General features: G+C 42.0%; 3 protein-coding genes across 7 annotated transcripts; 2 read left to right on the top strand and 1 right to left on the bottom strand.

Moving 5' to 3' along the window:
- The first annotated feature begins 1262 nt into the window (after positions 1-1262).
- ikzf5 (IKAROS family zinc finger 5) lies at positions 1263-19614 on the top strand. Of its 5 annotated transcripts, XR_015088737.1 has the most exons (6): positions 3842-4218; positions 4620-4780; positions 5146-5319; positions 6178-7003; positions 7142-7264; positions 19425-19614. XR_015088737.1 is itself a non-coding variant. In XM_086045581.1 (5 exons), the coding sequence occupies exons 1-5, from the start codon at positions 4157-4159 to the stop codon at positions 7146-7148; spliced, it is 1230 nt and encodes a 409-aa protein (XP_085901707.1). In that variant the 5' UTR covers positions 3842-4156; the 3' UTR covers positions 7149-9403. The 5 variants fall into 5 exon arrangements, 3 of the variants coding, with proteins under 3 accessions (XP_085901708.1, XP_085901707.1, XP_085901706.1); XR_015088736.1 differs by having other exon boundaries at positions 6178-7264; XM_086045581.1 differs by lacking the exon at positions 19425-19614 and having other exon boundaries at positions 7142-9403.
- On the bottom strand, positions 12187-17692 carry cuzd1.1 (CUB and zona pellucida-like domains 1, tandem duplicate 1). Its single transcript, XM_086045583.1, has 18 exons — positions 17641-17692; positions 17510-17548; positions 16620-16718; positions 16486-16527; positions 16301-16399; positions 16167-16208; positions 15982-16080; positions 15858-15899; positions 15673-15771; positions 15547-15588; positions 15364-15462; positions 15243-15278; positions 15023-15167; positions 13891-14105; positions 13502-13677; positions 13201-13431; positions 12957-13120; positions 12187-12561 (listed from the first exon to the last, which is right to left on the bottom strand). The coding sequence occupies exons 1-18, from the start codon at positions 17690-17692 to the stop codon at positions 12309-12311; spliced, it is 1974 nt and encodes a 657-aa protein (XP_085901709.1). The 3' UTR covers positions 12187-12308.
- A 1265-nt stretch (positions 19615-20879) lies between the features above and the next one.
- agt (angiotensinogen) lies at positions 20880-26164 on the top strand. The gene is made up of 7 exons (XM_086044679.1): positions 20880-21026; positions 22159-22604; positions 23601-23955; positions 24196-24320; positions 24738-24886; positions 25041-25197; positions 25782-26164. Exons 2-7 carry the CDS (start codon positions 22188-22190, stop codon positions 25956-25958), a joined length of 1380 nt encoding a protein of 459 aa, XP_085900805.1. The 5' UTR covers positions 20880-21026; positions 22159-22187; the 3' UTR covers positions 25959-26164.
- The last annotated feature ends 348 nt before the right edge of the window (positions 26165-26512 follow it).

Genomic DNA, 26512 nt, shown 5'->3' with positions numbered 1-26512 from the left:
TTCATAAAACAAGCAAAGTGGCAGTGATTAAGCCACAAATGTGTTTGCTTTATTGTTGTAATCTGATTTGTGATTTACTGATTTAAGTTTACGCCATACTTGTGTGGTAGAATTTTGTGAAGTTGTCATAAAATTAATGAAATATCCTTCATGTTAATTTTAGACTAACCTACAAGACCACAACTTTTACATATACATCTGATATTTTTTTTTTCAAAACACAGATTAATTTATTGTTTGTGTTTGTTTTAAAATTGTTTTTTTTTTTTTAATACATGGAAAGAGGACCTTGAAAATAAATAATCGCATATTAAATCGCAATCAAAATATTAAGACCCCAAAAAATCTGAATTTGATTATTTTCCGAAATCGTTCAGCCTAGTCATACCTGTGATGCAGACGTCCTAACACGGTCTGCCGACTTGTGACATTTAAAGAGGCCAATCGCAGCCTTTCCCTACGCTAACAGTCAAATTAATTGATTAGCAATCCATCACCACAGGAAATGGCTTACCAACAACAACAAAAAGACTCGAAGAACTGGCTATGAATCCATTTGAAGAATCTATGAGGAGTAATAGTACAATTTGTCACTTGCGACAGTACACCTGATTGTTGCCGATATTTCTGCCATATTGGAAGGAATCGCTCCTGCTCGTGTGTGTTTGTGTGCGTGTGTGTTTATCAAGTGGTGCTTGAAAAGTGTAATAAGGCAGTCAGAAGAACAGTTCCTGGGTGACAGCGGCTTTATCGCGCAATGCCTCATAAAGTCCTATCATATCTATTCACTGCTGCTATTATCAAATGGCTGTTTAGCACTCTTATGTCTTTGTGTTCTGCAGTCAGTCAGTCAGTCGGGAAACGCGGAAAGACACTGTTCGTCCTCCACTTACAAGGAAAAATAAGCCCGTCGCGTGTCGCTTTACTCAAGTGGAACATTTCTCTCTTGGCCGCTTTGAGGACCAGACAGCTGTGGTCAAACTAAAGTCAATAAAATGTCCGTCTGTCCATTGAGTCGCCACATCCATCGAGAGATAAAAAGTTTTGTCGCTTCTGCGAGACACTCAGGAAATTAATCAAGGAAATTGGGTTTTTGCTGCGCTTATATCACATCTAATCTGTCCCTTTGTCCACGTGTGGCAGGCTCCAAACCCCGCCAATCAAGGGAGACACGCTGGCTTTATGAAAAGCCACTTGTTCCCCGCATAATTGCGGAAGACGAGAGGAGGGGGCGTCGCCGCCGAGTTAAATGGGAGCCGGAGGTGGACGGAGGGGGCAGTCTTGTTTGCCCATGTAAAGTGCGATCCAGATAATAGCCTGCTCATCAAAGGCGCCAATTACGTTCATGACAAAGCGGCGAGGCGCGCCTGCGAGGAAATTAAGTGGTGAGAGGAAAGAAAAGCTTCATATATACCTCCTTTATGCTCGCTCACACACACACGCACCCACACACGCACACACTCGGCTCTTCTTCTAATGCTCCACGTGGAGACTCCCAAGAAAGAAACAGTCTCTCGTCTAATCCCCCCCTTCACCTTTTCCGCCTGTCCGTCTACTATGGCTGCACTTGTGTGGGATTAAAAAGATTTTACACGCGGATAATCTTCCAACGAGCCTGACAACAACAAAAAAATGATGCCGCGCCTCAAGGAGGCCACTTGTCCAAATTTAATTCCAATTTGAGGCGCAAATTAGGGCTGAACAATTAATCAAATTCAAATCGACATTGTGGAGAGGAAGAGGACGTTGAAAAAATAACCGCATATCAAATCGCAATCGTGATATTCGGCGGGGGGGGGGGGGGGCGAAAACGTAAATGAGCACCATTGTGTGCGGTGTCAGACAAACAGCCTGCAAATCAAGCGGGTTAAAAGACGCCACGGAACCTTTTCATTGCGGTCGTTGAAATGGGATTCAAAGAGAGTGGAAAACAACACCGCCTCCTCAAAGACAGGTGTCACGCGCGGCTTGATTTAGAGCTGGACCTTTGCAAAATGGCAAGTTTAAGAGTAATTGTACATTTTCACCATGGTTAGACAACGCCGAAATAGCACATTTCATTAGTGCAGTGATTCTAAAAGCGCAAGTATGAGAACCACTAGTGGTACACGGGCTCCCTCTAGTGGTTTGTGGATGAATTACTGGTCACGCACAGTTCAGCTGTATTTAACTTTTAATTTCAATACATTTGCATTTCATCTTTAGTTAGGTACACTTTTAATTTCAATACATTATGATTTAATAAACGTTTTGACTTTTTCCAACATGTTTTGAGTTCATTCTCATAAATTACATATGTTTTTCATGCAATACAACAACTTTTTTCTTGTTTGAACAAAATTGTTTAAAACAGGTGTCATAAGGTGAGTAGTTTTACTTTATTTTCAATTTATTGTCTTTTACTACACAGTATCGGTTAACATCTATTCTTGTATCACAGTTAAGTTTAGCATGTTAGGATGTTACTTAAAGCAAAAAAAAAAGGAAAAAAAGTACTCATTTGACAATATTCCCTATGAGAAAAATTGTTCGGTTATGAACTTTGAAAAATTTGGAAGTGAACCAGCATCAACAACACAGACCGTGTTTGACTTTGGCTGTCCCACTGTACTGTATATTAACACATCCAGCAGTACAGCATATATTGCATATTGAACCAAATTAGAGCATGTTCCGTCCCTTCTCCCTTGCAAATCATTTTGTCTCCGTGTTAATTATTCAACAGGATCCGGGGCCCGCTGGAAACCTGTGCATAATTAAATTGCAATAAAATAACATAAGTGCGGACAGGCTGCTGTGAGCTGATGCTAATTGGCTTCTAACATGTCTCCCGCGAGCACGTGAATGTGCATGCATGGTGATGTGTGGAATATCATTGATCAATATTGTTCATTTAGAGTTTACACATGGATTGTGGAGATTAAACGGATGTTTCATCATCAAGACATGGGCGCCATCTTGTGTCTACTTGTTGTAACCACATGTAAAAAAGGAATTTTTGGGGGGCTTCATTTTCTTCCTAGTTGTTCTGCTGTAAAACGTTATAGGAGGATCTGCATTATCCACTCATGTTACACAGCTGAATGGTGGCAGGTTTACATTACTGTAATGTACTAATGCAATACACTTGGCCTGTTGTAATGCAGTAAAGGGATACAGTGCTCTCACTCCGCTTGTGCCCATTTATCATCTCCTCGCAGGTTTTCTTCCTTTAACTTTGACACCAACAGAGCAATGCGATCTTCTTCCTGCTCCTCCGTGTTTCTAAATTATTGACGGCGATGAAACATGAATGAGACGACAGCTTTTTTGAAAGTGTTGTGCATCGTTTGCCACTTGCGCCTAATTACATGCGGTGACTGCATGTTCAAAGTGTCTCGTGTCATGATGGATGCGAATGGGTCCGTTAGCTAATTAGTCGGCGGGGCGAGGAAGGAGGTTTCACATATGAAATAGGTTTAAGTAAACTGTAAGTAACAGCTTAGTGATAAAAGATCAAGTCTCGCACATACAAATATTATCAAAATTATTTGAAAATGTTTTCTTTAATTAATGATGAGAAAAAACATCTGAAAATTAAGTACAACAATTAAAGCAGCTGATCGGGTCTAATTCGCGATAAAGCGAAACATTTCAACAAATATCACTCACCCTGGTGCCCGACCTATTTTTCCGCTTGATACTTTACCTTCAAAAAATACTAGCGGGACGTTATATATATTTTAAAATAAGAGTGATTATTATTTATGGATTTACTTTGACATTTTAATGAGTCGCATATCTGGTTTAGTAGTAGGAACCCTTCTTTGACAACCATTCGTATGGTGGTCGGACTGTTTTCCTTGAGCACAACGTGGTGAACATTCACCCCTTCCAACAAGCCTTGTTGTTTTGGTTTAGCATCTTAGGCTCTTCGTTTGGGGGGATCGGACTTACATACATTTGACAGCGGGCACATTTTCGCACAAATCACCCGTACGCGAGAAAGAAGTACTACAATGACGCTGTCAAGAAGAAACCGGCGCTCCCGCTGAAAAAAAGATGCTTGGATCTAGCCACATGCTAACGTTAGCCGTCAACGTAGCGTACTTACCTGAGGTGTCAACATGGCGGTGATGATAAGGACTGTGTAGCACTCACCAACTGGACAGACTGCATGTGTTCACATTTTGTTCTCATTACTGGCCTGGATTTTCCAAACAAGCAAATAAAACGATTGTAAGTATGTAAACATTCAGGAGCTTGTATAGCGTGCTTTACAAACGATTCAAGTCGTCCGTATTACTTGAAACCTTTAGATGCAAGTAAAATATTTCTGTTAACAATGTATAGAGAGACATTAACATTGACGTCACGTACTTCGCTGGGGGGCAATGGCGTTTTCAGCTGGCACCACTAGTAAACAACCCCCCCCCGTTTGACAAGGCAGAATGATTGAGAAAACATGTCAATGGCTTGAATGATGATGATTTTAGCCTTCTCTGGTGTTGTAGTGTGAATTTGTGAATAGTCTGCATATTGGGGCATATCTGGTGTTGCAACCCCAAACACAAGTTTTTTGGCGTCTACTGTTTAGAAACGTTCTAAAATGGTCTACACATTTGAAATTGTTGTTGCAGTGTTGGATTTTTCCATTCCTTGCTTTCAATGGGCGAGGAAAAGCCAGACACACTGGACTTCGTCAAGGATTTCCAAGAGTATCTGAGCCAGCAGACCCAGCATGTCAACATGATATCGGGCTCGGTCAGTGGCGCCAAGGAGGCCGATGAGCTACCGGCTGGTAACGTTGACGTTTCTTCTATTTTCTCAAAAGGCAAGCTGATGATGATCATATAACAGTGAACCCTTTCATTTCGTGGGGGTGAGGGACCAAGAATAGCACAAATTAGCGCATAGTAACACACATTTCATTTACGGTTTACTCTTAAAAAATTAACCTGTTTTTCTGTGGAACTTATCCTCAAAAAAAGCTTCTTTTCTGCTAACATGGCTCCTTAGAAGGAGCTATAGAATGGGAGCAAAAATACAGGTCCAAGGTTAATTGTATTTTTCAGCCAGTAGCTATACATCCTATCTATGTTCTACAGAAACATTTTCAAGTAGTTAAGTTTGCAAATTGCTGACTGTATATACCTCCATGCGTAGATTGCAGTCAGAACGGGCTGGATCACCCGGCGGTGGATATGTCCCTGGAAGACAGCTCGGGCATGTTGGTAGACGGTTTTGAGAGAACCTTCGACGGCAAACTCAAGTGCCTGTACTGCAGCTACGCCACCCGAGGCACAGCGAGACTCGTTGAGCACATTCGAATGCACACAGGTATGCCTTTACAGTTGAATTGCACTCCTATTTAAACGCAACGTTGTATTTTACAAAGATTTTCAAGAGAATTTCCAGGTGTCTAAATGATATATTTGCGACGGGCTTTTGTCAAATTACCCCAAGAATTACAGCGCACTTTCATCTTGTTGAAAGCGCCTCAAAAACAGACTTTTTTTCCAATCAGAATGATACAGAGCCACAAGACCCACAGAATTAAGGCAATTTAATGCATGACATAGCTTTTATTTATTTTTTTTGTAGTCTGTAAAGTAGATTAAGTGCGAGGCGTTTTTGCCTCATCTGACTCTGACTTGTTTCTATCCTTCTCCACGTAAATGAGTCACTTTGAAAACATTGCTCCTGAGTTGCGCTGCAGACGTGTTGTGTGGTCATGTGACTTTCTAGCTCCATTTGATTGGTGAAGTAAAGTCAAACCTCTCTGGTGGTCACATGGGATTGGAGAAACAGAGTCATGTGGCGGTGCCTGAGGCAAAAATCTCTCTCTGCAAGCAACAATAGATGAAAAATAAAAGTAGACAGCGGAATGCAGCAATGTTACTCAGAATCATCATGAGAATCTGAAAGAAAGAAAGAAAGGTCTTTGTTCAGAAATGATCTGCGAGTGTATTAATCGAAATTTTATATATCAAAAATACTCATGGTATCGCAACTTGGTATCAGTGAGCACTAAAGAGTGAATGCTTGTACTGGCATCGGTCTGACGAAAAGGTATCGGACCCCTCTACTGACAAGTTCAAGATATCTAAAGAGTTAATTAAGTGAATGCAATCTAATAAATGTAGCACGCTACTACGCCACTGTTTAAAAAAAAAAAAAAAAATTCCCATCCACCAGGAGAGAAACCCCACCGCTGCCACCTGTGCCCGTTCGCCTCGGCCTACGAGCGCCACCTGGAGGCCCACATGCGCTCGCACACGGGCGAGAAGCCGTACAAGTGTGAGCTGTGCTCCTTCCGCTGTAGCGACCGCAGCAACCTGTCGCACCACCGCCGCCGGCGCCACAAACTGGTCCCGAAGAAGGACGCCCGCTTGCTGTCGCACAAGAAGATGCTGAGCGTGCTGCAGAAAAAAAGCAACTCGCTCAGCTACGGCCGCCGCCTCCTCATCGCCTCATGCTCTTCTCCCGCGGCGCCGCCCAGGGCCTGCGATGCGGGCGAGCGCTCCCGTGAGCTGACACACGAGACTTATGACGACGGCCCGGGCGAGGAGGAGCCTCGAAGCCGCCTTCGGTCCAACCTGATCATGGAGAACCCCCTCAACCAGCTGTCCGCCCTCGCGGGCCACTGTGTCGGCCTCCCTCTTTCGCTCCAGCCACCGACGTCCCCAGGAGCCGAATCTGTGGCGGACGAGAAGCCCCTCCTGATCCAGCACCCGCTCACCTCCACCTCACCGGTCGCCCCCGAACCGCGGGCCCCACCTCAGCTCAGCAACTGCAGCCCGGCGGGGGGGCCGTGCAGCGAGCGCAGCGGGCGCTCCAGCACCCCCAACAGCCAGCCCGGCACGCCGGCGCCCAGCCAGCCGGCCCCCCAGCCCGCGCCGCATCGCTGCCAGCACTGCGACATCTACTTCCCCGACAACGTCCTCTACACCGTCCACATGGGCTGCCACGGATACGAGAACCCGTTCCAGTGCAACATCTGCGGCCACAAGTGCAGGAGCAAGTACGACTTCGCCTGCCACTTTGCTCGCGGACAGCACAAGTGACGAGTTTTAAATCAATAACTTTGAAGGATGTTTATTTATTGATTCGTTTTTGTTGTTGTTTTTTTTTTCTTCTCCTCCGACTGGCCGTGATGTAGCATTTAGCCTTCCAGGAAGATGTCAGCATTGAGATGGATCCCTTGTCCACGATGGGCAGAAGAAGTCCAAATTCTATGAAGGAGTCATAGGGCCACATGTCGGAATTTTATGGAAACACGTTTGTAAGTGTACGATTTGTATTTTCAAAACTTTACAACAATAACACCCTCATTTTATTTTGGAAAAAAAAGTTGCAATACTACGACAGTAAGCACAGAAATGAAGTGGCAATTTAACAAAGGAACAAGTCACTTGTAGATTTTTCAGTCAAACTATGAAATTAAGTTATTTTATGAATAGTTTTAATATTCCAATAAAAAACATCGGAGAATAAGTCCAAATAGGACAAAGTCATATAAAAGGAAAGTGCAATTTAACACGAATAGAGTGAAAATATTAAACATTTGTTGTAGTGTTACAGCAAAAATCATAATTCTTTGAGATTAAAGTTGGATTTTTACGAGAAAAGTCTGAATGTTGCGTGAATAATATCAAAATTCCAATCCCCCCCAAAATCCCAATTTTAGTAGAAAGTCATTATGAAAGAAATGTAATGTTATATGGAATAGTTGTAATATTCTGACATGACATTACAAGAACAAAGTCAGAGCTTTACAAAAATTAAATCAGAATATTACCAGAATAAACTCCAAAATTTTGGAAAAACATCAACATTTCAATTTAAATACGTTTTAATGTTCAAGAAACCAAAAAAGTGATATTAGTAAAGTCAAAATGGTACAAGAAATTTGTCTTAATTTTACTGGGAGTAAAGTTATGATTTATGATTTATTTCACCAAGTCGAAATATTATGAGTAAAAAGGTGCAATTTTAAGGTAATTAAGTCGTGATGTGAGAAATTATTTATTTATTTATTTATTATTTTTAATGCAATACAATACAATATTTCAGTAAAACTCGGAATACTGTTGGGAATAATTTTATAAGAATAATGATGTCATTCTGCAAGAGAAAAGCTGATTGCATCAAATGTGAAACAGTTGAAATGTCACACAGCAATCCTAATTTTACGATCAAAATTAATTTCACAAAACTAAAGTTCGGAATGTCACCCGAATAAAGCCAACCAAACATTTACAAGAAAAAGTCATAATTTTATAGTTATAGTTATAATATTGAAAAACATCTTAATTTTACAAGACTGAAGTTGTAATTCTGTGAGACAGAAGCCAGAATATTAGAAGTAATGGTCAATGAACAAGTTATATTTGATTTTCTGAAAAAATATACATAGAGAAACAAAAAGTACCATTTTTTTTTTTAATTAAAATCTTTTATGTGATAATAAATTGATAATCATCATATGAACAGTTTAGTGTTGTCATGCAAACGTATTTTCATAATATTGCAACTTTTTTTTTTAATGAAAAAAAATCACTCACTTTTTTCCCCCCTCCCCTTTTTTTCATGCGTGTCCTTAATACTCCTTCATACAATTCAAACAATACAACACAAGAACATGTTTTCTAACTGACTATAAATATAAGTATTTTGTAGGGGTGTAGCCTCAAGTCTTGTTGGGTTGCCTGACTAACCTTACATTGCTCAAAGTGATGTGGTGGTGAATTAACGCCAGTATTTATTTGCAGTGCCTGACATTTTGACTTTTGTGAGTGAAATAGCAAGAAGAATCTAATGGATCTCTGTTATTTTTGCCAAAATTCTACTTCGTGAATGCTGCTACGACCCTTTGGAGTCACTTCCAGCCGCACCGTGAAACAAACGCTGACCACTTGTGGCAATAATGTTTTTACCGCCCGTTCAGCCGTTGAGGTGTCAACTGGATTTTAACCAACTGCTTTAACTTTTTTGTGTACTTTGGTTCCCGAACACACCTCACCAGGGGCCACCAAGAAATTTCACTTCCTTTTAGTAACGTAACACACTGAACTTTTTTGCTATTGTCTGAAGTCACTTTAAGAAGCGTATCCCCGTGGCCTTACAACCTTGGTGATAAGCGACTCCCAAAATGTATCGTATTTGCCCGGTGCTTGTTTTTTTTTTTTTTCCTTAAAGCGGAAGTCAACCCAAACATATTTTTTTTTCAAGAATAGGTTCCCAGCAGGCTCACGAGTTGAAACAAGACATTCTGATTAATTTTGCATTTGTGGAACAAGAGTTAATCCACTCGTTTTTAGCCATCTCTGGGGGCGGCCATTTTGTCTTTTGTTGACTGAAAATGACATCACAACTGCTCACAAAGACCAATCACGGCAGACCTGTTTTCTGAATCTGAACCGTGATTGGTCGTTGTGAGCAGTTGTGATGTCATTTTTAGTCAACAGAAGACAAAATGGCCGCCCCCAGAGATGGCTAAAAACGAGTGGATTAACACTTGTTCCACAAACGCAAAATTAATCAGAATGTCTTGTTTCAACTCGTGAGCCTGCTGGGAACATATTCTGGGAAAAAAAAAATGTTTACGTTGACTTTCCCTTTAAATATTTACCGTACTTTAAAATTTTTTTTTTTTTAAATATATTTATTAACTTTGAACATTGAAAATTACAAACACTCACAGAGGATAACACAATTTTGGTAACAATATCTAAACTAAAATAAATGTATAAAATGCGTAAACAAAGTGGATTCATAAGTAAAAACCAAAACTAGGCATTTTCATTCAAAAACACAAAGGAGCATAAGGAATCCAAATCAAAACAATAAATATTTAGCAATGTCTGTACATATTTTCCTCACATAATTGCTTGTTTCTATTTTCGTAAGGCATAAGAAAAACATTTCAAAGTCAGTCATAAATCCTGAGAAGGAGGGATTATTAGTTCTCCATTTGGCACAATGTATGTGATATTTACCCAAAAACAAAATAATGTTAATCAAATCTGAAACAGAAAATTCTAAGTTATCCATGAAGAAAACAATATGACATAATTCAAATTGTGAAATATTAGTCATTTTCAATGACAACCAATTATTCATATCAGTCCAAAAGCGTTGAGAAATAGGGCACAGAAAAAGACAAATGATCCTGAGTTTCATCATCATTATGGCAGAAGGAACAGTTCTCTAATTCAAGTTTAAATCTTTCTTTTAAGAAATTCAGCCACGGGATAGATCTTATTTCTGATTTGTTTTAAAAATTGTTTTAAAATGTGTTTGACTTTTTATAGTTAGTAAATGCTTTATTTATGGTGACTGACTTTGCCAAATTATACCCCTGCCAAACTGTAACACTATCAAAATCATGAAATATTTTGGCTTTGAAGACCTTCCAATTAAGTTTTTAGCACAAAAAAAAAAATGCCTGCTATCCATGGTCTTTTTTTTTTTTTTGTCACAAAAAACACATTACTATCCTTGGTCGCTTTTTTTTTCACAAAAGCGCCTTTTTTTTTTTTTTTTTTTTTTTTTTTTTTTTTTTTTTTTTACAAAAAACGCCTTACTATACATGGTCATTTTTTTTTTCACCAAAAACCCCTTACTATACATGGTTGTATTTTTTTCAACAAAAACGCTTTACTATACATGTTTTTTTTTTTTTCAAAAGATGCCTTACATGGTCAGTTTTTTTTCACCAAAACCCCCTTACTGTACATGGTCGTATTTTTTTTCAACAAAAAACGCTTTGCTATAAATGGTTTTTTGATGATGCTAACACTTTGTTTCTGTTATAACAGCTCGTCAGCATCAAGATGACCATAGTTGAGTAGTTAGAGCAGATGACTGTGACATGGATGACCAGGGTTCAATGTCACCCTTAGGCAGCTTTCAGCTGAGCTTCCCTGTTCGTCTCATATTTTCACATTTAGTATTGTTTGATATAATGAATTATGATTACACATTGTCGAAATCTCAAGTTTATTTTTTTTATTTATTTTTTCAAAAAACACCTTACTATATACATGGCCATTTTTTTCCCGAAAACGCCTCACTATCCATGGTCATTTTTTTTTTTTTTTTCACAAAAAACGTCTTACTATACACGGCCATTTTTTTTTCACCAAATACGCCTTACTATCCACGGTCATTTTTTTTTCACAAAAAAAGCCTTACTACATGGTCTTCTCATATCCTATCAAACAATGCCTTTGAATGATACATTCCAGTTAGCATTCAGAATGATGCTAACTTTGTTTCTGTTATAACAGCTCGAGAACAGCAAGATAACCATAGTTGAGTGGTTAGAGCAGATAACTGATACCAGGGTTTGAGTCCAGCCTTAGACAGCTTTCAGCTGAGTTTCCTGTTTGACTCATATTTTCACATTTAATATTGTTTGATATAATGAATTATGATTACACATTGTCAACATCTAAAATTGTGGGGTTTTTTTTAAAAAACGCCTTACTATACATGGTCGTTTTTTTTTCACAGAAAACGCCTTACTATACATGGTTGTTTTTTTTCAAAAACGCCTTATACATGGCCGTCTTTTTCACAAAAAACTCCTTACTATACATGGTCGTTTTTTTTTTTCACAGAAAACGCCTAATATACATGGTCGTTTAAAAAAAAAAAGTGTGTTAAACACTCAGCACAACCATTTGCTCCACTATTTGTGGCTGAGTGTTAATTTACGTTCTAATTTCCAATCCTTTCTGTTTTTTTTGTTGTTGTCAAAATCGTGGAGTCTTTGGCTCAGTCACTCACTCACTCTTCTGCACGCGTTTTTTTTTGCTATCGATTATTGCAATCGTAAATATTGCGCAAGTTGTCGGTATGTGTTTACCTCGCTGAAGTGTCCTACCTTAGCAAGTTTGTCCAATGCGTCAGATACTGTTGTCTGTTGCCAAGCAACGTGTGTACAGCGGAGACTTGCCTCTGCGCCAAGCAGCACAAGGAGAGAATGAAGCCCTATGTTGTCACTCTGTTGTCATTTCATGTCAGAAGACCTTTCATCCTTTGGCATGCTAATTTGTTGAGATTATTTATAAGTAAAAGTGTCTTTCTAACTGAGATGGGTTGAAGTGTAAAGAAAAATCACAGATTGTCTTTCGTGCGGCTTTTAATCAAAGGTGAGTATGTTTCATGAATGATTATGATTACTAGCAGTGGAGATGATCTTGTTAAGATGCATCCTCTTTTGCAGATCCCTTTTCCTTTTTGTCAGGGTCTAAGGACGTGAAAAGACAAGCACGGATAATGTCATGACTGAGTTCCTTAATCAGGATCAAACTCAAGTGCTACACACCGAATAGCTGGATGGGACCCAGGACTAGAGTCTGGCTCTCGTGTTTGGCGCCCAAGTCTCTGGTCCGGCGCTTGAGGCAGCCGCGGCGGCAACGGGAGTTCCAGTCGCTGTCTTGACATATGAGGACCTTGCACTGGATGTAAACCTCCTCGGCGCGCCGCAGGAACTGGAAGGCCTTGAAGGAGAACCGAGCGTAGCGGGTACTGCCACTGACATAAGACTGATAGGTGTTATCTACGGGACACCTGTGTGGGGAAACAGACCATGTGACAACTGAGCTACACAACGGGTAGCCAACCTAATGCATAGAAGAAGGGTACAATAAATGACTGCGCAACTTATACATTAAGATTTTTTTTTCAGGTGTGTTGTGTAGTCCGTCGCAGGGAAGAGGCAGCTGCAAGGAACTGCGAGTAGGCAATTTCCTTTTTTATAAGACTTAGTACACTCCAAGACACCAGGGGGCAGCATACTAGGAACTTGGGGATATTTGACCTTGAACGAAAATAGGACCTTTGATCTCGGAAGCAGTCGTGGGTGTAAAGTTGAGATTTAACAGAATATGCTTTCTTTTTAAACAAACAAAGGGACCTGCGATCGCGAGTTGCTCGGCGGTTGAGTCAAAGGGTGCCGGTCTTACCCATTGCGGACCAGGTAGTAGGCTGTTGTCTGGAAGTCGTAGGAAAACGGCGAAGCCACACAGGTATCAAGGAAGATATCAAGATAGCTCCCACTGCTGCTCCTCAGATCGACCTGGACGTAGATGTCCTGGTTGAGAGAAACCTTGAATGGGAATTCAGTCACCTGGTGGAGGAGATCATCAAGGCAAGACGTTACTAGCCTGTGTGGTGTTGCGTTTCTGTGAAAGTCCGAAGTTTTTCTGCCTTATAGTTGAAGCTGCTGCTAGTGTAGAAGTCCATGGAGGTGTTGAATTTTCCCGTGCCCGTGATGCTGGTGTTGTCGTGATTATGTGCCAGGTACATAAGCTGTGCCACCGAGTATTGATCCATCCGACACACCACATCGATTTTCAAGTTGGCCTTGCGAGTGATGTCTCCATGGCTCGACGTGTAGCCACGCACCGTGTTGGTGTACACCACTCTGCCGTTCTCAAACTGAAACATTAGTTTGTATGTTTGAGTTGCATTTTGTTACTGATCACCGTCTCCCGGATCTGCTGCCTACCTTTCGACTGGTGCCACATGTGTTGACGCGGAAATTGAAGACCACCTCTTTTGTAAAAACTTGGGGTCTGCAGTACTGGTCATTGAGGTAGAGACTGTGGCCGTCATAGCCCAGTGAGTTGAGGTACTTGCGCCCGATCATAATGTTCATGTCATTCGAGGAGCAGTTGACTTTACCTGGTAAAAGAGCATCTTGCGTGACTGGGTTACAAGATGAGTAAATCCAAATTATGCATCGCCAAAAACAAGCGAGAACTACAGTTGTCCTTCCGGCTAAAAATGGAGCCCTTGTCATCCAAGCTACTCCAATATCTCACATGGCTTGTTAGCTGTTGCGCTTAAGGATGGCAAAAATCCAGCCACTCATCCATCTTCTAGGCTTAATTTTACCTGAGTCCTGCGGTAGAGCGCTTGTGAACCCTGCACGGAATCCTCTCCCGACCACCGATCTGTCGCTCCGGAAAACCACCGTCATGTGGTTGGAGGTGGAGTAGAAAAAATTTAAGCTGCCGTTGTTGTCGTTGCACACTTTTCCCAAAAATCGCGAGTTCACGGATGGGCCGTCGTAGACCGAAATGTAGTCACAGCTGCAGCAGCTCTGCAATCTGCCCACAAGTCAATCAGTCAATCGAAACAAACTTTTGCTTGACGTTTTTCCCTTTAACAAGTCACAACTTACTGGCACTCTACTGCTTATGATTTTTAACTGATTCATCGCTCAACCTTTTGATCTTCCCATCATTGATAAATGTCACGCAAGATCCCCCTGATCGCGACCTTGTATCCTTTTCACGTTATTGTCCTCTATCCAAGCATAAACTCCTTTGTTTGAATGATATCCACTCCTACAAAAATAGGTGACTAAGGTCAGAGATGAAATCATGTCATCTGTACCGATCAGCTCTCAAATTTCTCTGATTGAACCCCGAAGCCTACCCAAATTCTAATCCTAAAACGTAACCCTCATGAATCCTAACACGTACCCAATTCTAAAGCTGCATAAACCTTAACCCTCCCCAATTCAAGTGCTAGCTACCAAAAATGTAACCCCCCCCTTATCCTAACTTTACTGAAACCCTAACCCTACACAAAATCGAATCTTTAATCCTTCCCCCACACTGCTAAAGACTAATTTGACTATACCCAAACCCACACATGGATCCCTAACCCTCCCTGAGCCAAACCCTAATGCTATTCAAACCCTAACCTCCACAAATTTTAGCGCTAACGCTACTCAAAACCCTAACCAAAATGAAAACCTACCCTAAATCCTGACAATTACACTGCTCAAACCCTGTCTCTACCCAGAACTTAATTCTACCCCAAACACGATCCCTAACTCTATTCTAACGGTAACCCTAGTAAACCGGTAACCCTAATAATAGTGCTCTGCATCAGACTACAATCCCTGCCAATTTGAATGATATGCAATCCAAGTAGTTTGTGGTAGTTGAGAACTAAATATTATTTGACAGATTTTTGACTAGCTGTGCCATAAAATACAATCCAAACATTCACGCACTGCAGGTATGAGAATTCCAGCAAGACTCTCTGGTCGTGCAAGGTTCTGAGGTGCCACACGCAGTAGGCGTTGTCGTGGTAGTAATCAGGGTGCCTGGGACTGGAGAAGTCGCCGGAGCCAAACATGGAACCCCCGCAAGGCCCCTCTGAAAGTCAATGCATTTATTTCCATTACGCTTGTTGTATTAACTTGAGGTTGACGTTCATGCAGAAGATCCTACCTGTGGTTGGAATGTCAGTTGTGGAGTAGCAGTGGGCTGTTTCAACAAACACACACACGCAGAGATCAGCACTTTTTTTTTTTATGTGTGGGGGTGTTATTTTTAGGGACATCATGCTCACAGTAGTAGTCCGGGCAACAGGTGCCATAGTACTGGCACGAACTGGAGCAGGAACAGCTTCCCAGGTAACTGCCGCAGTTGTAGCGACACGAGTCGTGGGCTGAAGAAATCCCAGCATTTTAGTTCCCGTTCATCTTGAAAGCCTGGATTTTTTTTGACGAGCTACATTGTACTTATTGGGTACCTGTGGTCCATTGTGGATGTGGAGTCGTGCTACTGCAGTAATCTGAGAGAGAGAGAGAACGCTTTCACCCATTTTTGCCAGGGACGACACCATGAAGGATGTCCCTGGGTTTTGCCTGGTACTCACAGTTGTAGTCTCGGCAACAGTTTCCGTTGTACCGGCACGAGCTGGAGCAGGAGCAGCTTCCCACGTGACTGCCGCAGTTGTAGCGGCAAGAGCCCTGAGCTGGAATATCTCAGCAAGTTAGATCCCGTTCTTTCTTGAAAATTTTGATCTTGATCGTAGATTTTGTCAAGATACTTATTGGGTACCTGTGGTCCATGATGGTTGTGGAGTCGTGCTACTGCAGTAATCTGAGAGAGAGAGAATGCTTTTACCCATTTTTGCCAAGGACGACACCACAAAGGATGTCCCTCAGCGTTGCCTAGTACTCACAGTTGTAGTCTCGGCAACAGTTGCCGTAGTACCGGCACGAGCTGGAGCAGGAGCAGCTTCCTATGTGACTGCCGCAGTTGTAGCGGCAGGAGCCCTGAGCTGGAATATCTCAGCAAGTTAGATCCCGTTCTTTCTTGAAAATTTTGATCTTGATCGTAGATTTTGTCAAGATACTTATTGGGTACCTGTGGTCCATGATGGTTGTGGAGTCGTGCTACTGCAGTAATCTGAGAGAGAGAGAGAGAGAGAGAATGCTTTTACCCATTTTTGCCAAGGACGACACCACAAATGATGTCCCTCAGCGTTGCCTGGTACTCACAGTTGTAGTCTCGGCAACAGTTGCCGTAGTACCGGCACGAGCTGGAGCAGGAGCAGCTTCCTATGTGACTGCCGCAGTTGTAGCGGCAGGAGCCCTGAGCTGGAATATCTCAGCAAGTTAGATCCCGTTCTTTCTTGAAAATTTTGATCTTGATCGTAGATTTTGTCAAGATACTTATTGGGTACCTGTGGTCCATGATGGTTGTGGAGTCGTGCTACTGCAGTAATCTGAGAGAGAGAGAGAGAGAGAGAATGCTTTTACCCATTTTTGCCAAGGACGACACCACAAATGATGTCCCTCAGCGTTGCCTGGTACTCACAGTTGTAGTCTCGGCAACAGTTGCCGTAGTACCGGCACGAGCTGGAGCAGGAGCAGCTTCCTACGTGACTGCCGCAGTTGTAGCGGCAAGAGCTCGCAGCTTCTCGAAGAAACGTTTTGGGTAGTTGGATCAACAAATGACAAAACCTGAATTGCTGAACTGGGTGACAACATGACTGGAAAAATGGTAACCCATCCATTTTCTTTCTATCCCAGCTGACTTTGAGTGAGAGGCGGGGTGGACCCTCAACTGGTATCCAAGAGCGCACATATAGACAAACGAGCATTCACACTCAATTGAGTCTTCAGCCAACCTAACTTGAATGTTTTGGGAGTGCGGGAGGAGGAGAATATACAAACTCCACACCGGAGGGGCCAGAACCAACATTTGAACACCGAGCTTCAGAAGTTTGCGGCGGATGTTACAACCATGAGGCCAGGCCACGTTCTTCCTGTGGCCAATAAAGGTTTCTATTTACTACAGTTTTTACCTAGCCTTCATTATTTGCTCAAAAATCATTTCCAAGAACGTCCACCTCGATGCCTTTCTGTGACTCTTCCGGTGTGTGTATCTTCTGTTGCAACATGCTAATGACACTGTGAGTGGCCGCCTCCCTCGCAGAACATCGTTTCAAACCGCCGTCGATCAAATGTTAGGCGTCGTCTTCTTATCATGACGTCCGAATGTGGAACAGCATGATGAAAAATACCAATTCGAATTGAATCAGGGAATGTGTTTTCTCCGTTCATGAATCAAACACCTGTTTCAATTCCTTAGTAGTGAAACATTGTCCAGCTGAACATTGAAAAGCATTGAGGAGGTCAAATGAAGGTCAAAATGTCTCCAGAAAAGTCAAACAGTCCTAACTTTTGTGTATAAATGTTACATACCTGCAGTACTGTACAAAAGGGCATCATTGTCACCATCACCTGATTATGAAAGAGCAAAACCAAATGAGTATTAAACCCCGTCAGCTAAACTTTGCGAAAAACACAATTTCCGTAGGACAAACACGCAATACCTTGCACGCCGCGCAGGATGACGGCGCCGCAAACAACCAGGAGGGTCCACATTGTGACTTAGCTGGTTCACCTTTGTAATCTGCCTCAGCAGAAGCACAGGACGATTTATAGAATAATCCAAGCGCCTCCTTTCAACCAGCCATAAATGATCCAAATGTCACATGGCGATTGTTCCGCTTGCAAAACACACAATTGTGCGCCATCGTAAAGAGGCGGCCAAGGTTTGTTTTAAGCTATTTGCTCGTCTACTTTAACGGCATGAGACTTTTTGGGGGAAGTGCAATTAATCACACACAACATGCCAACCCTGACACGTTGATGGTGAGTGATTATAGCGCACTCTTGCTGCAAACTCTCGCTGATGTTTTGTTATTGTTAGTAGGAGAGCATTAAAAGATTTTCCCACATGTGTTTGGGAGATTTGGGAGACCACGGTTGAATTTGGCCGTGATAATGCTTGGTGCGAATAATATTGCTCATCGCCAAAAAAACTCTCCATCTAAATTGCAACTTTAGCTTGAAGTGGGGCCTTAAAGTTGGAAGGAATTATGAAGCGTTCCAAATAGCAGTCGCTGTTAGCACAAAATCTTCAAACCTTTCTCCTACAAAGCAAAAAAAAAGAATGGCAAAAAAAGTCTACTAGAACAGCTGGAATTTATTTAGAGTTAATTAGCTGCCTCCCATTCAACATTTTTACTTCCCCTTTGAAATGCTTAATTTTGGTGTGTTGTTTTTGTTTTTTTACATCATAAAAACCTGGCATTTGAATAGGGGTGTGTAGATTAGCATGTCTACTTTATATGATGTATATTCAAATACAGTATTTGCTTTTGTGATCAATTACAGGAAAAAAAACAAAATAATGAGTGTAGTTAGCAGAAAACATCTCAAATATTCAGTTTTACATGAAATATTTGTTTCTAAGCAGTTGCTAATGGATTAACTACTTATTTTGTTAAAGCAACATTGTCAGGTCAATTTTTGTTGATTAAGGCGGTGCCATGTGGACAAAAACGGTAGTGTTTTGACAAAAATCAACCACATTTCCCATGCGTGCCAGCGCGTAGTATCGTGAAATCCTGAGCCGTCCTTATAGCGAAAGGAGGAAGTGAATATACCGTAAAGCAATTCAGGACATTTGTATTTTTTTGTGTGCCAGGGTTGATCCCATCCTCCCCAAAGTTGCTTTGTGCCAGTAAAAACGATACAGACTCCCCTCGGGGCATGAAGTCCCATTCAACTACTGTACTTGTAAGTCAATGTTTCATCAAAAGAGTTGTGAAAAAAAAAAAATATGGTCGATTTCTTGCCCAGTGCTGCTTTAAGGGGAAGATTTTACCGTCAAGATTGAAAGAAAATACTTCAACCGATCCGAGGCTAAATAATTTTAGTTCGTTTTAAAAGACCACTAAATCATATTTGTCCACAAAGCCCAAATATTCATGAGTGAATGGCGGTTTAGCTTTATGAAGGTTATTAATTTATTGAGCCTCGGCAGCTGCAATCTATTCTTCAAGCTGTGTTTGACTCGGGCCATAAAAAAATGACATCATACGCGATATGTTCCATTTATGATGAGGAAATATAATGAGTGGGTGTGAAAGGATTTTTCACGCTGCCCTCACGGATGTCGGCGATTTCATACTTGATACTAAAGACTTATAAACGAACATTTGCAAGCCATTTGCTCTTTTCTCAGGGTAATGGATGTGAGCCAACGTTTCTTTATAATCTTTCACATCTGTTTTACAATCTTCACTTAATCTTGTCTGTCCTCAATTAGGTTTGCTGGTTGTTCTGAAGACTATTTCTGCTGACTCAGCAAGATGAGAGGTACACCTGGACCTGTCCGCCACTCTATCGCCAGGTACAAACAGGGGGCCACACACTTTCTAACCAGTATGACCAAATTTTAAATTGGATTCAATTTTGAATTTGGACAAAATACGTGCCCTGGCGGATTAGAATAGTTTTGTATTTTTCTTTCCAATTAGTATTTATTTCATTTTGACTTTTATTTTTTTTAATTCAGTTATTTTTGATTATTTTTTTTAGAGCAGAATTGTTAGTTTTTATTTATTTGAAAATGCCTAGTTTTGGCTAAGTTTTTTATTAGTTTTAGTGTCGTTTTTTTTTTTATATATATATGGAGTATTGTTTGAGTTCAAGAAAATAAAAAAGAAAAGTCACAAAGTATTGTGTGATAAAATAGACTGCATATATCAAACGACTGTTTGACCTTCCTTCTTCTGTACGAACATACAGCACTACCAAAATAAATACTTCCAAAATTAACTCTGAGAGCCCATATATGATATTAATTGACAAAGATGAAAACAAAGGACATTTTTGCTATAATTCTCGTTGGTTTTAGTTATTCTTTTAAACGTACGATGGAGTTTCAGTTAGCTTTCGTTTTTTTTAAATGAAAAAGCTAAAATTGTAAAAACATTTTTGTTAACATAATTAGATAAAAACTCAAATGTTTTATCATGAGTTTTTTGTTAACTATAATAAATAGCACAATCGAATCTGCGTATAATTGACGCCCATGGAAATGCAATCGGAAAACTGGGGTGAATTTTTTTGTTCGTTTTTTTATAAACCCCAACATTTCTTCCAAAAAATGCTGATAAAACTCCAATATGTGCTTTCCACAAAAAGCAGGGATTGTCTCCCCACCAAAAAAATCACCAAAATAAACAAAACTAAAACTAAAAAAAAAAAAAAATGGGTGATTTCATAGGTGCCATATCCCGAGTATTCAAGGATTCACTGTAGTAAAAGAAACATGTTTATAATCCCCGCCCCCCCCCCCCCAAAAAAAACATTTAAACATGTTTAAAAAATGTTTAAGGGATTAATCGAGGGGCCACTTCGAGCGTGGGCGCAGACCGCCAGTTGCCCTTCCCTGTCATAAAATGTCAATCATCCAATCCAGCAAAGAACAGCAAACACCATCAGAATACGTTTTTTTTTTTTTTTTTTTTGCATTGCTAGTTAAAAACTTGCCACACATTATTTGTAGTTTTCCACTTCCTTCCAACTCAGTGATTCATGTTTGTTTTTGTGTCCTGTTTACTTGTTCGGGAACACGATTCCCACGTCACGACTTAACATCTGTGCAACATTTGGCCGAATGGACCCTTCTACCTCTGCCCTTCCCATTGTGGACGAGGCCTTTCAGCCCCCTTTTCAGGATGCACTTACATCATCAAGTCAACAAGTCAGGGGTGGAGGGGGCGCGTGGGGTGGGCCTGTCCGAGCAGTAATTGATCGCTATCGGGCCGGCCGGGGGGTGTTAATCAGTAACCGGCACGGTGGTCTGCTTTAAAGTCAGGGGGGCAGAGCAGCTGCAGCTTCATTCGGCTGCAGCCTGCGCACGGTAAGGGTCGACTTCACGAGCTCTTGGCTTTCCCGTGACCATGTTTGTCTTATCGCTTGAAATGAAATAGCGACATGTTTCCGCAAAGTTCTCCAGGTTCTCATCAGGGCATATCTGGAAATAGGAACTTTGAATATGTTGCGTCGCGAAGTCACGGGCTTGACGAGTGGGCGTCGAAAGTGCATTGATCTGGGACCAAGGCCATGTCCTGGGGTCCATCCCAATAGAGTTTTGTGTTTGCTCAGCTCACACACTCGACAGGTTAAAGTCCTCGTTTTACGTGCTCAAAATAACGTTTGCCTCAATTCCTTTTTTGCAGGTTTTCACACCCAAAAACAGAAATGAGTTTTTGGAATCAAATTTGATTTTGGGACGAATTCTCCGTGTGACACGACTTGAGTAGATTCAACTTAATTATAAAGTATATTTATTTATATATATATATGTGGTGCTGACCAGTCATTGTCAAAGCAACCGTTCGTTGCCGAGGGTGATGCCTGTTTTCATTCGGCCTGCGGCGGCACAAAGAAGGGTCCATCCATCACTGACTTGTCGCCACTGTTCCCGACAGTTAATGGTGTGGGAGGCTAAAAACCAGATCCAGCCAGATGCCGTCTCACAGAGACCCTCAGTCGTTACAAAGTACAGATGAAGTCGAAAATGGTCAGAAAAATACTACATTCTAATGAGGTGGAGTGCAGCCAAACTTGTACACTAGTCCAGTGACGAAGTGCAGTCGTACCTTGACTTAGCAGTTGAATTTGTTCCGTGACTGAGCCCGGAGCAACTTTATTCGTACCTCAGGGGTGTGGAATGCCAGGTGGATTTTGCGAGTGTGATCTCGGGTTTTAAAAAGTTGTTTTTGTGCTCAGGCCAAAGCAATGTCTTGAATGAATAATAATATTCCTTTAATAATAGTTTCCCCAAGGTGCTATGTTGAAGTGAGGGGGAGGAGCTTCATTTAGTCAGGCCATAGCCTTGTCTAATCGAAAAACAACTGCTTTTGCCGCCACCTTGTGGAAATGACAAACTTGCGAGGTCACTTAGGCTCGGCCCAACTCTGTATTTGTAACTTTTCTACTTGCCATCATGGTGACGGTGTGCTCACAAAGTTCCCCTGTGTTCTCTCTAGTAAGAATTCCAAAGTCGACCACGGACAAAATGCAAAGCCTCCGCCCGCCTCTCGTGATCCTGCTGCTGTGGTGCTGCCTCCCCGGGGGCCGAGCCAACCGCGTCTACATCCACCCCTTCCACCTCTTCGCCGCCGACAACGTCAGCTGCGAGACCCTGCAGAGCCAGCCGGCCGAGCGCCCGCAGACCCTTCCCGTGGAGCGCCTGGACATGGAGGCCCTGACGCCGGACGCCCGCAACGCCTCGGAGCAGGACGCTCAGAAGCAGAACGTCACGCAGAGGACGGCGGTGCTGGCCGAGCTGCTGAACTCGTTGGGTTTGAGGATGTACCAGGCGCTCAGCGGCAAGCAGCGGGGCGGCAACACACTCCTGTCGCCCGTCAACACCTACGGCTCCCTGGTCACTTTCTACCTGGGGGCCTCCAAGAAGACGGCTAGCTCCTTCCAGGTTTGGATCTCCAATGGGTGGACTTGGTGTAGGCAGCGGTTCTCCAACTTTTTGGGTGTAGGGACCCATTTCAGAGGAGAGGTTGTTTAAATTTTAAGCAGACATTATGATAAATATCAGCATGTCTTTTTTTTTTTTTTTAAATCTGACGTCCGAGATCAAGATCTCAATTGATTTCTTATGTATATAATATATCCTTGCTGTCCTGTGAAAAATGTCCAATTTTGGAAAAAAATACATTTTCACGTTAATTCGATGTCTGTAATGCAGAAACACCATTCACGTAAAAATAAGAACATTGAAAAAAAAATGGACATAAGTGTTTTTCACAGGACAGCGACCATATACATATATACATAGTGTACGTATGTATATATAGTACGTAGATATCGTCGCTGCTGTGAAAAACACTCATGTCCATTTTTTTTTTTCAATGTTCTTACTTTTACGTGAATGATGTTTCCGCGTTACAGACATCGCATTAATGTGAAAAATGTTCTAAATTGGACATAAGTGTTTTTCACAGGACGGCGACGATATACTACAGTATACAGTACGTATGTATGTGCGGTATATGTACCCCTAGTGGCCACACAAGGGGCTAAACGGTTTGTTCGCAGCCATGTTTTTAGCGGAAGTAGCGCACATATCTGTGAAAACACTCATGTGAAAGACCCCACCTTCATTCTCTGCTCACCAAGCATACCACTACCAGCAATCTCAATTTCAGCAGTTTTATGAACTTCATTCCTAAAGTCTGCTCAACTTTCGGATCTTCTTTTTAATCTTCTGCCCGAAACGACCGGAACAAATAAGCTCATAAATATTAAGGATAAAAATTATCATTCCCATGGCATTTAGGGGTGCCCGGTGTTCGTATTACAAAGGCGTCCTTCATAGTGTCTCTTTTTTAAGGGGTCCCAAAAAGTTGGAGAACTTGTTATAGAAGACAGAAACATGGATTTTGATGCTATTCTATCTCTTCTTTCCATCCAGCTTCTCCTGGGCCTGAGCAGCGGCACCGACCGAGACGACTGCGTGTACCTGGTGGACGGACACAAAGTCCTGAAGACCCTGCACAGCATCAACTCCCTGGTGGACGACGGCCCCAAAGACGAAATCAGCACCCACGTGTGGCTCTTCACGCATCCGCACATTTACCTGGCCGCCGACGTCGCTCAAGGCACCCGGGACTTCTCGGACTCGTCCTTCATCCGCGGCGTGGACTTCTCCCAGCCCGAGCTGGTGAACGCTTTTGTGGACAAGACGTCCAACGGGAAAGTGAAGGACGCCTTCCAAGACGTGGACGCCAACTCCAACCTTCTCTTTCTTTCTTTCTTCCACTTCCAAGGTATGTCACTCGCTTGTCTTTTAGTGTTATGATGACCTGACCAACAGAGGTTTTTGTAGTAAGAACAATAGTACTTTATAAAAACAGTAGAAAAAAAAAAAAGAAAACAGTAGACTCCTCTGCATCGCAGGTTCCAGGTTCGCGCTCTCGATTAATTTGCAATTTTTTTTTGTAGAGAGAGAGAGAGAGAAAGAGACATTTATTTGGACAGTATGACCAATCCCTTGCGTGTTTGTCCAGGCAACTGGAAGACGGCCTTCCAACCGGACAAGACATCATTGCAGGAGTTTTATGTGGACCAAACCACCACAGTGATGACTCCATTGATGACCCGCACGGGCCTGTACCACTACTTCAATGATAAGGTACCAAAATACCTCGGCAGCTCTGTTGAAAACAGTCACTCTATAACTAGTAAGACAGTCTACTCTCTACCTTCATCTTCTGGCTAGTGAGCTACTAAAACGACATTTTGATGAGCCAAAGACGTCATCTACATCATCACCTATTAAAATAATGGCCTAAAGTCAGATTTTGTGTGTGTGTGGGGGGGGGGGGATGCCATAAACATCTCCTCAGGATGCTGGCAACCTCTGCTCAAATTGACTACATCCTTAGTTAAACAGATCATTCAACTCTACCCCTGAAATGAAATTATTCATAAATATAATTGAATCAGAATGTCATTTTTTTTTAAATGTGTTTTCTAAAAATGACTAAGGCCATTATTTTAGGAGGGAGACGAGATGTAATACATGATGTAATACGTGTGCTTTACGTAGGCGAGGAAGTGCACGGTGGTGAAACTGTCGCTAAGCAAGCGCTCCTACATGTTGGTGGTGCTGCCGCACGAGGGCGCCAACCTGCACGACATCGAAGCCAAACTGCGCACTGACGTCATGTCAGCCTGGTGCCAAAGCCTCCAGGAGGGGTCAGTATCTCTCTATCTATCTATCTATCTGTCTATCTATAACAGATAAATGAGATGAATGATAGCTCATTTAATGAGGTGCAAGTGTGTCCAGTTTTTCCTCTTCTCATACGATGAAATGAAATCCAAGTACCGTATTGATGCTCTGGCGCAGGTTGCTGGAGTTGTCAGTGCCAAAGTTCTCGCTGTCTCGTGCGAACGACCTGCGTGAGCTTTTACGCAACATGGACGCTGAAGTGGAGGCCAAACTGTTGGGCTCTCAGGCCCAATTCAGCCAACTGGGCAACACCGACCAGTTCACCATTGATAAGGTAAGCCGAGGGACTGAGGCCTGAAGCGGAGCAGAATGCACAAGACAATTAAGAACCCGCTTAAGGCCCCACGACCACCAGGGGGCCCCCCCAATAGCAATCAACAGACACTAGAGACTGATGTATTGCGCAAGAACAAAGTAACAAAAACAAAGTTCAATGTTTGAATTCAGATAGTTTATTTTATTTCAATACCTCTGTACAGTATACTTGACATTTTATTGTTTATTTTATTCAATACAGGGACTAAGACCTGCCAAGAATAGCAGGGGGAACCCAACCCCTCCCCCAAAAACAAAGAGTTAAAATTGCTTGTAGATGCCACAAGATGCTAGCAAAACACTATTTTTGTCTAATTGAAGCTCCTCAGCTCACTTGAATCGAATTTCTTGGCACCAAGATGGCAGCAAAGCATTACTTTTGTCTAAATGAAGCTCAACTCACTTCAATGTAGTTCCAAGATGCCACAAGAGAGGCATACCCCAAGTTCCAATTATGCTCGGCTTGGGTCGGCTCCGGCGCGAACTATTCAAATGTTCAAAAGTTTTCCAACTGGCTGTGGCGCGTTGTCTCCCCGGCGGCAGGCGATCAACAAGGTGTCGTTGGAGATGTCGGAGGAAGGCACGGCGACCCGGGACAAGGCGGAGGAGGCGGGCGTGGCCCTCAAGGTGGCGCTCAACCGGCCCTTCTTCTTCTCTGTGGTGGAGGAGGAGTCCAGCGCCATCCTCATGCTGGGCAAAATCACCAACCCCACACTGTGAAAGCGCCAAACGCACCAAAACAGGCGGATCGATGAAAACGGGACTACTTCTTCCTCACTTTTCATTTCAACTTGAATCGTTTTGTCTTTTATATCACAACAAATTGCTGTACAGTATTTTGCAGTCGAGTTGTTCCACTTCCTTGTATATTCTAACAAAAGATTTTATTTTTATTCAATGGACGCAATAAAATGTTTGTTCCCTCAGTGATGTTGAATTTGGATCAGGTTTTTTTCACTATTTAACTGAAATAAAGTATGCATTCCTTTAGAAATAAAATAGGTGTTAAGGTTTAAACCAAGGTTAGGGTTTCAAATAAGGGTTATGGTTTCAATGTGGGATTTTTAACTAAAGTTAGGGTTTTAAACTAGGGGTAGGGTTTCAAAGTTGGGTTTGAAACTAGGGCTAGGGTTTCAAATTAGGGTTTTAAATTAAGGTTAGGGTTTCAAAGTAGGGGGTTAAACCAAGGTTAGGGTTTCAAATAAGGGTTATGGTTTCAATGAGGGCTTTTAAACTAAAGTTAGGGTTTTAAACTAGGGGTAGGGTTTCAAAGT

This window comes from Filicampus tigris, chromosome 11 (genome assembly GCF_054856515.1).
Source record: "Filicampus tigris isolate MCC_2025a chromosome 11, RoL_Ftig_1.0, whole genome shotgun sequence".
Taxonomy (NCBI): domain Eukaryota; kingdom Metazoa; phylum Chordata; class Actinopteri; order Syngnathiformes; family Syngnathidae; genus Filicampus; species Filicampus tigris.
The sequence above is the reverse complement of the archived record's forward strand: the minus strand, read 5'-3'. Positions and strand labels throughout refer to the sequence as shown.

Bases quoted from the DNA above. Each gene is read 5' to 3' on its own strand.
- ikzf5 (XM_086045580.1), top strand. From the start codon at position 4,157: ATGTGTTCACATTTTGTTCTCATTACTGGCCTGGATTTTCCAAACAAG. The intron at 4,219-4,619 runs GTAAGTATGTAA...TTGTTGTTGCAG, and splicing joins AACAAGCAAATAAAACGATT to TGTTGGATTTTTCCATTCCT. The intron at 5,320-6,177 runs GTATGCCTTTAC...CCCATCCACCAG, and splicing joins GCACATTCGAATGCACACAG to GAGAGAAACCCCACCGCTGC.
- cuzd1.1 (XM_086045583.1), bottom strand. From the start codon at position 17,692: ATGTGGACCCTCCTGGTTGTTTGCGGCGCCGTCATCCTGCGCGGCGTG. The intron at 15,168-15,242 runs GTAGGATCTTCT...ATTGACTTTCAG, and splicing joins AACTGACATTCCAACCACAG to AGGGGCCTTGCGGGGGTTCC. The intron at 13,678-13,890 runs GTAAAATTAAGC...CTCTTTTACCAG, and splicing joins CGCTCTACCGCAGGACTCAG to GTAAAGTCAACTGCTCCTCG.
- agt (XM_086044679.1), top strand. From the start codon at position 22,188: ATGCAAAGCCTCCGCCCGCCTCTCGTGATCCTGCTGCTGTGGTGCTGC. The intron at 23,956-24,195 runs GTATGTCACTCG...GTGTTTGTCCAG, and splicing joins TTCTTTCTTCCACTTCCAAG to GCAACTGGAAGACGGCCTTC. The intron at 24,887-25,040 runs GTCAGTATCTCT...GCTCTGGCGCAG, and splicing joins TGCCAAAGCCTCCAGGAGGG to GTTGCTGGAGTTGTCAGTGC.